The 12,840-nt window shown below is 38.8% G+C and overlaps 1 protein-coding gene across 1 annotated transcript in view; it reads right to left on the bottom strand.

Moving 5' to 3' along the window:
• Positions 1-1,579: 1,579 nt before the first annotated feature.
• ALDH1A1 (aldehyde dehydrogenase 1 family member A1) overlaps positions 1,580-12,840 on the bottom strand; it is a 271,085-nt gene continuing 259,824 nt past the window's right edge. Inside the window, exon 13 of the mRNA XM_086961266.1 lies at positions 1,580-1,797. Coding sequence (XP_086817392.1) covers positions 1,725-1,797 — 73 coding nt within the window. The 3' untranslated portion in view covers positions 1,580-1,724. The remainder of the gene's footprint in view (positions 1,798-12,840) is intronic.

Below are 12,840 nucleotides of genomic sequence, written 5' to 3' on the forward strand. Positions count from 1 at the left end.
TACCGAAACAAGAAAGACTGTCACCCACGCTCTGATCACCAGCCGACTGGACTATGGAAATACCCTCTACGCCGGGACCACAGCCAAACTACAGAAAAAACTCCAAGGCATTCCAAAACGCCTCAGCAAGACTAATACTGGACATTCCCCGTCATGCTCACATCTCCAGTCACCTGAAGGATCTCCACTGGCTCCCCGTCAACAAGAGAATTACGTATGTATATAAATGTTTAGTGAAGTACAAAGCATTAATAAGTGAATTAATAATGAAGTTTGTAACTGACTTGATAATTTACTGTGTATTTGTTTTTCCTAGAGAAAAAACACACTTTACTGTTCTGCAGAGAAGGCCATCTTTTTAGGTTTAATTTGCTTTCTAAAACATAGGCTGCAAAGTAATGTATTTTGTCCTTCGAGAGATCCTGATGATGGCCATGGTTGTGTGGAGGAAGTAATGAATGTTATTAATGGAATTTCCTTGCTGACCAGAGAAAATGTTCTTGTGGACAATCGTGCTGAAAAAATTAGCAACACTTCTACTGAGTGCCATGTGAAAGCTGCGGAATTGATTATCGAAGTTTCCTCTGCTAAAGGACGATGACAATGTTTTCCTGAAAACAAAGGAACTGTTGAGAGTCAGGTTCACTGGAAGTGGAGCAATCAGACACACCCTAGCCTAGACCAATTGGAGCTATAGATTTTTGAGTTTTGATACATGGGGGGCTGGATCTTTAGTGAATTAGGGTATAACTATTACTGTTAGAATTTATAGTTAGACTAAGCAAGGCAGGCTTGAAAAGAGAGATTTTGTCTTTGTGAAAGGAGAGAGTCATGTTGCTGTTTCCTTACTTAACTGGCTGGCTGATATTCTGCTGATCCTGACTCTTCAACTTTGCTCCTCATACCTTTGTGATGGTGACACAGCCTACTCTTCTGGACTGAGGGTAGCTTTCCTAACTATTAACATTTCGTGCTATAGTTATTTCTAGGTCAGTATGCTGATCTGAAATTGATTGATCCTATTGGCAAATGCTCTTATGCCTCTTTACCTTTCCATCCACTCATGGCTCGTTCGGAGATGTTATTATGAATTACTGTGTTGTTATTTCTCTTGTGTGATGATCTATGATTCAAGCTGTATTGTACGTGATGAGCATTCACATAACTTAAATTTAGATAAAAGCAAGTTGATGAGTAACCAGATTCCGTCATTATTAATGTCATTTTGTTATAGAGTATGGGATTATTTTCTTTATTGAGGTTCTTATATGGTTAGTATTCCATCTATTCTTTGACAATCCCTTTCTACTCTTAAAGGTCCATCGGAGAGTGAGGACCACATGGAGATTATGAAAATTGGTAACATATTTTAAATGACGCAGCGGAAGGGACTGGTGCGGGTTGAAATTGGTTCCTGATGGTAAAATTTGGCAAAGCCTACTTTCCGCTGCATCCTATGTTAGTATTTATGGAGCAACTAACAGGAAGCTAGAGGGGTGAGGAACAAATTCAAATTTTAGGAAGTATCTACAAAATAAACAAACCACACATGTATAAAACAAATGCAAACACAAAAGCATACGTTTTCAAAACTCTACTTTATTATAGGCACATGTAAGACTTCATGCCAATGTCTAACAACTCTTGAGTTTTGTAAATGAATGGATTCTTTAAAGATCTGCTGCGTTCATATGAGTTCGCGTTGGTTCGAAAGTGCGGTATGTTTAGGAATTCTTCGTTGGTACTTTGATTGTGACAGTTTTCACTTCTGTATACTCATGAAGGCCATATTCTCCCCTGCGAGGAAGATAGAAGAAAGCAGAAAGAACGGTTAATATTTACATTTATGAAGGTGTGCTCAAATTAATTTAACAAAAGGTATATGATGTAAAAAGGCTCTGGTTTATTATTTACACAAATCTGAATTATAATAGGAATAAAGTCCCCTTTGCCGTAAATGATAAGGATACTGCAAATGAGGAGTTCCATAACCAAGTAGAGAAACAAGGCAGAAGACCAGGTTCCTTTATATGGTTATGGAACTCTGAGGTGACTTGCAATATCCTTATCATGTATGCCAGGGGGTACTTTATCCCATATAATATTGGTCACATCATCACCTTTCCGACAAACACTTACAACCTTGGTGTGCAACTCCTTCATATGAAAGTCATATGAAAGAGTGAGTATGTTTGCAAACATGAATAATAAAAGTGAAGCCTCAATTGCAAAATGAAAAACATCTAAAACCTGTTAGATATTTGTAGCTAACAGATATTAGAAACGGTTCAATTCAAGTTAGTTTAAAAGAAAGAAAAGCTGCGGTAGGTTGGAAAGTGTAGTAACATGCAGAAAGATTCTAGCTTTTCTTGATCTAAGGAGTTCAATAATAAACATATTCTCATTGCTTGTCATTGTAATCCATCAAAACGGTGCTTGTTAGTTTAAATAGCTGCTTTAATTATGCTCCATGACCTGACCTGACTTTCATCTCAGCTGCTAGGTCTGGTATAAGGCATTATCTTTTTTTTATATCTGTGTCTTGGTGTGTAACAGGTCACCTATACAGGGATTACAGAACCCCATGTATTATAAAACACTTGAGTAGAATGGAAAGACATTGACAGTGATAGTTTTAAAAAGTACAAATCAAAATTATGTGTAAACAAATCTTCGCACCTTTAAACTTAGTACTTAACAAACTTGCAAATGAAGAACAGATTGCAAGTCCTCACTGTTTTGTCACTGTACCCGGGTGAAAGTAGAACACCGGGCACAGAGAGAAATGTTACAAAATGACCTAAAGCGTTATTTCAATATATTTACTATTATAAAAGCATATATGTGCAGGGCATACCTGCACAGCAGTCTGGAATTAAAAAAACATTTACTCCAGGAGCCCATAAATTGAGGGTTACGGTGTGGCAGAAGAAAGGGGGTGGAGTCACGAGGGGCGGAACTTGAAAAGCAGAGTCAGACCATCAACTTATACATTTTTTTTTTTAAACTGCTACAAATAAATTGACAATGAGAGTGTATTTGACAGTAAATCTATTATAGCTTACTTAATTGATCAGATAGACTGCATTTTAAAATATCCTACAGGGTTAAGACACCTGCTGCTGCGATCTTTGTGTGCCCAGCAATTTTGAGGAGACTGAAATAGCGGTAAGAGAACTCTAATGGTTACCAAAGTTCTTGAAGAGTTCCGTTTTTTTCCAGTCACAGTTTTGATTCATAAAGTAGCATAGAGGTTTAATGTGCTTGCTGCAAAGCACATTGTGTAACATGTAAATCAAAAATGTGATATTCATGTAGATAGACAAGTGGGCTAATGTTTTGGACACAGATCAGTTTCTTAGTTCCAGTTCAAAAATTGCAATTCTTCTAACCTAGCACAATGATCCATTTACAGACATTAAAGGAGCTGTAAGTCATGGGTATAGATATCTACTGGTTTCCGTCTCAATCCATTGCTACTGTAAGATTGTAAAGAAATGTTAATTTGGGAAGTAATGCAGTCCTTTTAGTACAGACAACCTCAATCACTGTGCTAAGCGTCATATCCTGATATTGTATTTCTCCCGACCATTTACTCTTAATATATAATGTTTATATGTATGGAAGATATGTGATTTCTACACCATATAACTCTCATTGTGTTATGTTACTTTTTTGGGACATTCATTTACACATTTGTACGATTTATTATCTCTGTGTATGATGTAAAGCTCTCTGACACCCTACAGTGGAATTAGTAGCACTATAAAATAAGTAATCAAACAACTTGATGCCTTTTAAATTATTATTTGTGTAATTACTCACAGATACATTTTTCATTCATACACTGCATGCACATCTCGTACATAAGGGGTTGAGCAAAGTCAAAATCATGTCTCCAAGTCATAGTTTCTCTTAACACCTTCGACGCTCATGACAAGCTCAGCTCATCATGAGTTACGCCTGTCGTACGCTCATGACGAGCTGAGCTTGTCATGAACCGCGGGTTTTTGCAAAAGTCAGCGCACAGCGGGAAAACGAGTAGCGTGCATGGTGTTAAATACTTGTGAAGTGGTAAGCTGTGTGCCTTTGTTTTCTTGGCATCTCAGTATTAGGCTCCAGTTGGCTCACAGCGAAGAGAATGGTTGGACAAAAGAATGCCTGATAAATCCTTAAATCAGGCCTTTATTTTAGAGCCAGTTGGATGTACAAATAAAAAAGCCTCCCTCTCTTCCTACAGGTTGCTTCCCTGAACAGAATGCTGACAACATGCAGGTGCTGCTAAATTATGACTTGCTGTCCGTCAATGACACCAGGACAAATTCAGCATGTTTCCCTGGGAATAAGGTCCAGTAATAGCTGCTTGAACCCGGTTCAAGTGGGTCCCCTTACTTCCCACCACTGCTGCAAGGTGCCAAAAAAGCAACTACAGAACTCTTAATGAATTACCTGCTTTCCATCAAAGAATTGTCAATCTTTTTAAAACTCAGTGTAGGGCACACTCCCCTGCAACAATTTCTGGATCATACTGTATCTAGGGAATGTTGTATCTCACTATAAATTCAGAGGACAAAGTTATTATTAATTTGATTTGTAATACAACGTGCAGATAACAAACTGCTTTTGACATATTGATTAGAAATAAACCTAAGTTTGTTGTTATGTGGAAATATTAAGAGAAATTGTATTATGAATAGGAGAGAATCCCCACCAAATTAGTTAACCGGTGTCTACTTAGGTAAAAGTAGAAATGTATAAGCTTACAGCTCAAGCGTTAGGTCTACTTTAAGGGCAGCATCTAACATTTTCAAGCAGCTTCAAATAACAGGAAAGTTAAGAAACCCAAATAATAAAAGTTCAAAACAATTTAGCAATTTTTTTTAAAAAAATCATGGATTAAAGCAAAAAAATTGTCATATTCGTATTAGTGATATGAATGTTTAAAGTTAAAATATAAAAATGAATACAAAACAGCAAAGCGGCAATTTAAGTCTATAGGCACAGGTACATGGAACTCCATTGAGTATTGAAATAGCACCTTTCTAAAGTAACCTTGACTCCTCACACTCCAGTACTCCGGAAGGCCAATTCTTTCTAAGTCCCACCATATTGGGTATTCAAGTTCTTCCTCCTGGTTACACCCAAACTCCCTAAAGGGAAAAGGACGATTTCTTGCTCCAAGAGATAATAGTACTCAAACAATGTTTGGTGGAGAGACAAATTATATCCCTGATAGGTTTCTACACTAGACACTATCCAGTTTTACTGATATCCACCCCCCCCCCCCGATTCAGAGTAAATGTACTCAAGCAGGCACTATTCTGCGGGGCATTTCATATTGGTAAGACCACATTGCCACTTTTTAGAGCTCTGAGGTAACTCAGAGTGACCATCCCATTACAATGAGTAAACTACTCTACCTGACCTTGGAAATCTAACTTAGGCTAGTTCTGGGCCCAGGTCACAGCCTGGTGGATAAGGAGCTAGCTTAGCTGGGAACAGGCCACCAACAACAGACCAAGCTTCAAAGTAGATCCCTATTTACTATGAACATGCTAAACTGAGAGGTCTCAAAAGCCTTTTGTAGTGCCCAGCTCGTGTACCTGTTTACTTCCCGTATTCTGCAATTAACATTTCCCAGCCTTCCTGAAAAAAAGACATTAGTATGCCTACTAATTACCAAGGACCTTTGATTTCCAATAAGAGTCAATTCACATCTGTGCTCTGCCAGTGATGTAGCGAAACTTGAGGGGACCCCCCTGCAAGATACGTGAAGGGGTCCCCTCCTATAGTGGTGGCTGGTGACGTTTGAAAGTGGTGGCCGTAAAATTTGTTTTGCAGCGAGTGACCCCAAAGAACCTAAGGGGGGCCCGGGGGTGGGGGGGTTCGCCCCTGACAATTTGTTTTTAAAAAGAGTGGGCAAATGGTGCATTTTCAAGCAAACTTGAGAAAGCATGAAGGTTCATGAAGCAATTGTAAAAGTGTAGTTATTACATAAATAAAGAGATATCATATAATAACATAGGTAGCTGCTTATGCAGTATAACCACAGCGCTCCACAACAGACTTCGAGATACAATGCTGAGTACCTTACAGATTTTTTAAATTTAACAAACAACCAAATAAACAGGTCACAAACTAGGAACATTCAAGAAGAAATGTTAGGCCTGTCTGGTGATGATGGTGGTATGATATTCTACCTGGCAAATCCCATGCCATGGGGGGGGGGGGTAGAATAAGAGAAGATATGCATATTGTGGACTCATTTAGTTGACCATTCAAAAGACCACCATTATAGGTAAGGGGAAAACCTGTTACAGATTTGGGGACCTGGGTAGCCCCGCCCCCTACCCTTCTCGTCCTGAGGAAGACTCGCAGGCAAGGCCAAAAAACACCTTACATGCCACAAGTCGAGTCGAAACGGTGAAAACATTCCAAGAGCCTGGACCCCTTTTTTGCCCCCCATTTGTACTACTATTGCATGCCACAGATGAATACAATCTGTGATTGTATCTTAAATTGGAAATAGACCATGTAAAATAGCGTTTTGGGACAGGACATTAGATTGATACTTTAAGATCAATCATAACAAAATATTTCTAATTTTTCTCTCTAGCCTTCACTGTCGGAAATATTTTTTCCTCACTTATTTCAATTCTAGCACTACTTTTTCTTGCACGTTCTCTATTTCCCTTACTCACTATCGCAGCAACCAAGGAATGTAGAAAAGATAATTTTTAAGAAAAAAAACATTTGTGAAAATAAAAAGTCGATATATATGAAGTTTATTCTCTTGCACATCTCTTTCTTTTCAAAATTAGTTGTTTTCACATGAAATTTAATCTGTGATTAATTCAGATATTGTGAATCTTTGGTTTGAGGACCACTGTGTTTCTATATCATTCAAAAGACCACAGCAGGAGTCACACATCAAGACAAGAAATATAAAAGTGAACAACACTGATGCCATGACTTGAACAAATAGAGGTTAACCCGTTAACCTCTATTTCCTCTCGAGTAGCAGCAGTGGGTATGATTTATTCAACTAGTTTAAATTAAGTGCTTTAACTGAAGTGCCATTGAGCACGTCTCCTGTGCTGTAACCCCAAAGCCGGGCAGACAGTGTGTCTTCTGCCTGAAAGAAATGTAAATGGGGCCTACTAGTTAATCTGTAAATTTAAAGGATGCTTGGGAGTTAGTATGTGTACTGGCTTTAATTGATCAAAGGTTTGGCATAGCAAAGACATTCTTTTTGATCGGTAGTGGAAGGAGTTAACAAGTGAGTTGTGCAGTGAGTATTTTTAATTGGCATGGTGTTGAAGGGATAGTAATGTAAAAAAAGAATTGGTACAGTCTCAGTATTATTAAAATATATATTTTGGAAACACCATTTTATCTTAACCTTTTAAGCATTTTGTAGCAGTATATCTTCTACTGTGTGTACTGCAAGTTTAAAAAAGTGAATTACATAATCTCAGTGCTTTCTGTCACAGACTGACCTCGTGACACTAGAAATACACATGTAACTATTCTCAGCTGCACTAAGATGTAATTCTGTGGCTCTCTGGTTACACACAGACCTCTGCAGTGTATTAACTAATAGACTTTCATAATGTACTACAGTGCATTTGCCACTATCATTTAGAAAAACAAAAATTAAGTTGCAAGTTAGTTTATGTGTAGCTGCCTGACGGTAATGCTTGCAAAATATTTTGGATTTTTTAGCCTCACCTTTTGTACAACTGATATTCTGAACTCACATATTAAAAAGTGCATGCATACGTGATAACGAAGAAAATTGAGTTTTGGTAAAATAAAATATTTGCCTAAGATCACACTATTTAAATGGGGTAGCTGTGATTTATCAATATTTTCTGCTTTCGCTTTGTACAAAAATGCCACTAAATGAGTATCTATTTGTCATTCATTATGTTAAGGCTTTGTTTTCAATCTCTTTTTGCAGCTTTTATATACCGCTAGCTCGACCCAAAGTAATAGAGCGCTTTATGAGCACCAGTTACATTACACAAGGTCACATTTATTTTTTATAGACACGTGACTGATATGCCCAGAAATGCAGACAATTCAAGTAAGAATTCCACATGGTTCCCTAGTTCCTAAATAGGCAGCTCTGGCCGTAACATCACATCCTGGGTGCAAAAAGGGTGGCAGGCTGAAGCCGGTATTAGTACTCTGGGCCTGATTCAGAAAGGGCCTCCTCACTGTATGGGGCTTTGGAGCTCAAATTTAGAACTGTAGGGCACATCGAAGGATCACAATTAAAAGTTTCTTATAGTTTTGTGGAGTTTGTGAATTAAAAAAATCTGTGAAGGCCCAGAGTTTTTTAAATACATGTTGCAGCTACACTCGGGCCTTTCCTAAACTCACACCCAGGCACATATGCTTAGTGTGCACACCTGTGCATTTCAGAAAAAAAAGCCTTGACTTCAGATATGGAAATTCATGAGTCACAGCCTCACAGGTATCCCTCCTGTCCCATTTTCCATTACCTTTCACCCTCAATCTATGCCCTGGCAAACCTCCTACTCCCATCTGCCAAACCACTCACAGTGTTAAAAATTGCTCCTGGACTGAAGTGATTTGGGAGGCAGTGCTCCATTTCATACTAAAACTGAAAATCCCTGCAATGGCACATTTCTTCTAGTTCTGATACTTGTGCTTGTGTTTTAGGTGGTGTCATGTAACACTTAATGATTTCCTTCCATGGGGCATGCTTGTGTAACGCTACAGACACATTGGCTCCATTTTGAATTAGGTATCACCAGAACTCCAGGTGTCCCTTGCTTTTCTTGTAGGGTAACTTAGTGGGTTAAAGTATCAGTAGAACACTGCATTAAACCTACAGGCTATGGTCTGAATTCCTTCAGGACAGACTTAGACCTTCATCCTCCCAAGAGTGATAAAATTAGTGTCCTGTGTGTGCAAAGGTAACAAATGTTGCGTTCCAATAGCATTTGGTATAAAGAGCTACATGTCACACAATGGTCTATGAGAGTGGACTCCTCCATGGTGCTCCATGAGCAGCGAATGTGAGGTTTGCATCCAAAGCTTCATGCTGTCTGCTTTCTTTACAGCTATGAAACCAACCACTACATGTGGCAAAGCCAGGACCAGGACACTAGAAAAGACCTGTGTACATGGCAGGCAACAGCACTACACTGTTTCATATAGCTTTGTTAAATAAATAGATGAGGTGAAGCTGACGCAAACCTCTACTGTGCAGTCTCATCCGCAATGACCCAAACTGGAAACGCACATTTTAAAGGCAAGGCACATTGTGGGCATTTTTATTATGCTCCCTTTGTTAAGAATACATTAACAACCATGTCAGTTCTCGACCATCGTACGTGGTTCTCCATGCCAATCATCCTACATGCTTTCATCTTTCAATTCTATCTACTTTCTTCTCCAGCCACCTTCAACTTTTGACTACATGCATGCCTTTTGTTTAATCTAAAAACCAGTCTTCCTTGAATATTCTTAAAACGTTTTTTCTTTGATCCTGCATCCACACATCTGCTTTTTTGCCCACTCTGAATCCCAGTCACCCTTCCCATCCAGCATCCACTTTATTTTTTGGTTTTTCACTAAGTATATTAACACAAATAAGGCTCTTACGCTGCAGTCGCATGTATTATTATCTCCCCCAACCAAGCCCATCATCTATCAGCCTACCATTAACATCTAACACATGGTTAACTATTCTTGCTGACACAGTCATGTTTGACCTTTACCACTGTCTGCTTCACCCTAACTGGTTGTTTATAACTCAACTATTTTATAGGTAACTTACTTAGTCACAACTTTACATGCACCCATCACGCGCCCTGCCAAAACAGACAGGTAAAGACATTGTAATTTACAACGTCAATAGCTCTAACTCTCGCAAATGCGAGACTTATCGTATTGCAAATGCTTGTTGATTTTAACTGCTGCTTTCACAAATCCACATGTGAAGCAATATAAGCGGAAGTTATGGAATCCATTTGTAACATTAGGTCAATGGAAAATGTTATATGCACATTTTTCTGCCTGTAAAGTTACTGTAAAATTTCAAGCCAGCTTGGCGCTTTATGAAGGGATTTTAGATTTTTCTGGTATGAATCAACTGGGCATTGGGCACGAGTGACGAGACAAAATCAGGGACAGTGCCTTCTTTAGCACTGATGGTGCTTGGGGCAATGTTGTTTGTTGGCACAAAAAAATGTTGTCCACAGATTCCCCCCCACTACCACACTGACACTCAAACATTGCCCCTTATCTCTCCATAGCCCTTCTCTAATGCAATTCTGTTTTATAATGCTGTGTGTAGTCTGTGCACTGTAGTTGTAGTGTAGGCTAAGGCGACTGCTAAGGCATTATATATTTGAAAGTGAAGTAAAGGTAAAGACCGATGGTACGTTAATTTATGTATATCCTGCTGTCACAATCATTACAATACCCCGACTCTAAAAGCCCACAACAATTGTTTCAATGCTTACATGTTCAAGTCATTGCATCAGTTTTCTACACTTTTATATTTCTTGTCTGGATGTGTGACTCCTGCTGTGGTCATTTGAATGGTGAACTAAATGAGTTCACAATATGCATATCTTCTCTTATTCTACCACCCCCATGGCATGGGATTTGCTAGGTAGAATATCATATCACCATAATCACCAGGCAATACGTTAATCCAAAAATTTCTTCTTGAATGCTCCTAGTTTGTGACCTGTTTAGTTGGTTGTTTGTTAAATTTAAAAAATCTGTGAGGTTCTCAGCATTTATCTCGAAGTCTGTTATGAAGCTCTGTGGTTATACTGCATAAGCAGCTACCTATGTTATTATATGATATCTCTTTATTAATGTAATAACTTCACTTCTAGAATTACTTTATGAATCTTCTTGCTTTCTCAAGTTTGCTTGAAAATGCACCATTTGCCCACTCTTTTTTTTTTAAAATCTCGGGGACCAACTCCCGACCCCCCTTAGGTTGTTTGGGGTCACTCGCTGCAAAACTCATTTTGACCAGCCGTCACTATAGGAGGGGGCCCCTTCACGGATCTTGCAGGGGGGCCCCCTCAAGTTTTTTTACGCCACTGGAGACAAGACAGCACTAGTATAGGGCTTGTCCAGACTTTAGGCAGAGATATACAACTTTTCTGCAAATCATCTTTGGAACTTATTTATTGAGTGTTTATGGGTATGATTTTCTTGATGTTTCCAACATCAAATATGACTTTTATTGTTTAGTAGGCTTTTCCAATGGGGAAGGCTCCATGCACCTTGAGAAAGAAGAATCATTTATTTCTGTGCCTTAAGTCCAGTGCTTTTTTTCATTAACACGCCACTGCTTAAGTGTGCCTTAACATATACTGACCCGTTTCATGAATGAATTGAAAATAATTTTTATACTAATCTGAAGCTCCCATCAACAATATGGCTGCTAGGTTTCATGAATAACTGTGCCCCAGAAGCCCTTTTATTCTGTGTTGTACAATTGCACATTTTCTTTACTTAGTAGTAAGTGTAGCAACATTTCGAGGACTGGCAGCATAAAGCTAAATTGTAAAAAGTAATGGAGTCTGTATCTAGTCTTCAAGGACTTTTCGCATTATTTATCATGAGAAGATTCTTCCATTTGTTTATTAGTTACTTTCTTTCAAGTAAGAGTTTCACCCTCTGCCTCTCACCAGCCAGCAAGTACATCTATTTCTTCAAAAAGTATGTTATGACAAGTTCACATTTCCATGGGAATGTATTGAGAAAAAACCTTAGTAAAAGTGTGCTTAAAATGTATTGATTTTAGCACTTTATGCTCCAACTGAATTTTGGACGGAAGCTCTGGTCAATTGAAATGACAATTGCCGATCACTATTTAGCTTGCATACTTTATATTTTTGCATTAAACACATGTTAGACTTTTAGGGTACGCCGAACTGTTGTGTTTTATTTTAAAGGCCTGTTGTAGAATGGTGTTTAATTGTAGGCTGCATTTATTTTACACTATGCTTGTATTTGATATGAACTGTTAATTCTGGTAAGAATACAGCATGGGTTCCAGAACATCTAAGCATCACGGAGGCATTTTCTGGATGCCTGTGAGCTGGCCGGTCTTGCTGGGTCACGGTTTCCTGTTCTGGATTACATCTTCTTCAAATCTAACCACTGGTTCCTGTGTAGTTCTTCTATCGAATGCTGTAAGAATATCACACCAATATGGTAAAATACCACTGTAAATGCTGTTGCTGTGTTGAGATGCCAATCCTAATATATGACATTATTTGCATTTTGCACCCAGGGCTTGTGGGCTACAAGGAAGTACTTATAAGTAATGCAGGCTTTTAATCATGTAAAAGCATTACCTTAACATGTGAATGAGACAGCATCTAGCAGCTGAGGCGGCTGCCTCTAGGGTGTAAATAGATGGTGAAAGCCACAAATGATATCTGAAATTTACGTCAGCGATACATTTCTGCAGATGTTACCAGGGTCGTACCTACAGGTAACATCTGCGAACTAAGGGGCATATTATCAAGGAACGGCGTTAAAATTATCGCCGCTTTAGCGGCAGGAAACTGACGCTAAGGCGGCGATAATGGGCTTGATAATATGCCCTTCTGAATTCCAATAGAAGCCCATGTTCTGGTGTGGACATGGACTTCTATGATAATTCTCTACGGCATATTATCAAGCCCATTATCGCCGCCTTAGCTGCATTTCCTGCCTCTAAAGCGTCGATAATCTTAACGCCTTTCTTGATAATATGCCCCCAAGGGTAGTTAATTATTCACCATGATTAGAGGCTAGAGCACATACGCAGGGAGTTGGTTTAGGAGT

Source organism: Lissotriton vulgaris, chromosome 3_1, assembly GCF_964263255.1.
Source record: "Lissotriton vulgaris chromosome 3_1, aLisVul1.2, whole genome shotgun sequence".
Taxonomy (NCBI): Eukaryota; Metazoa; Chordata; class Amphibia; order Caudata; family Salamandridae; genus Lissotriton; species Lissotriton vulgaris.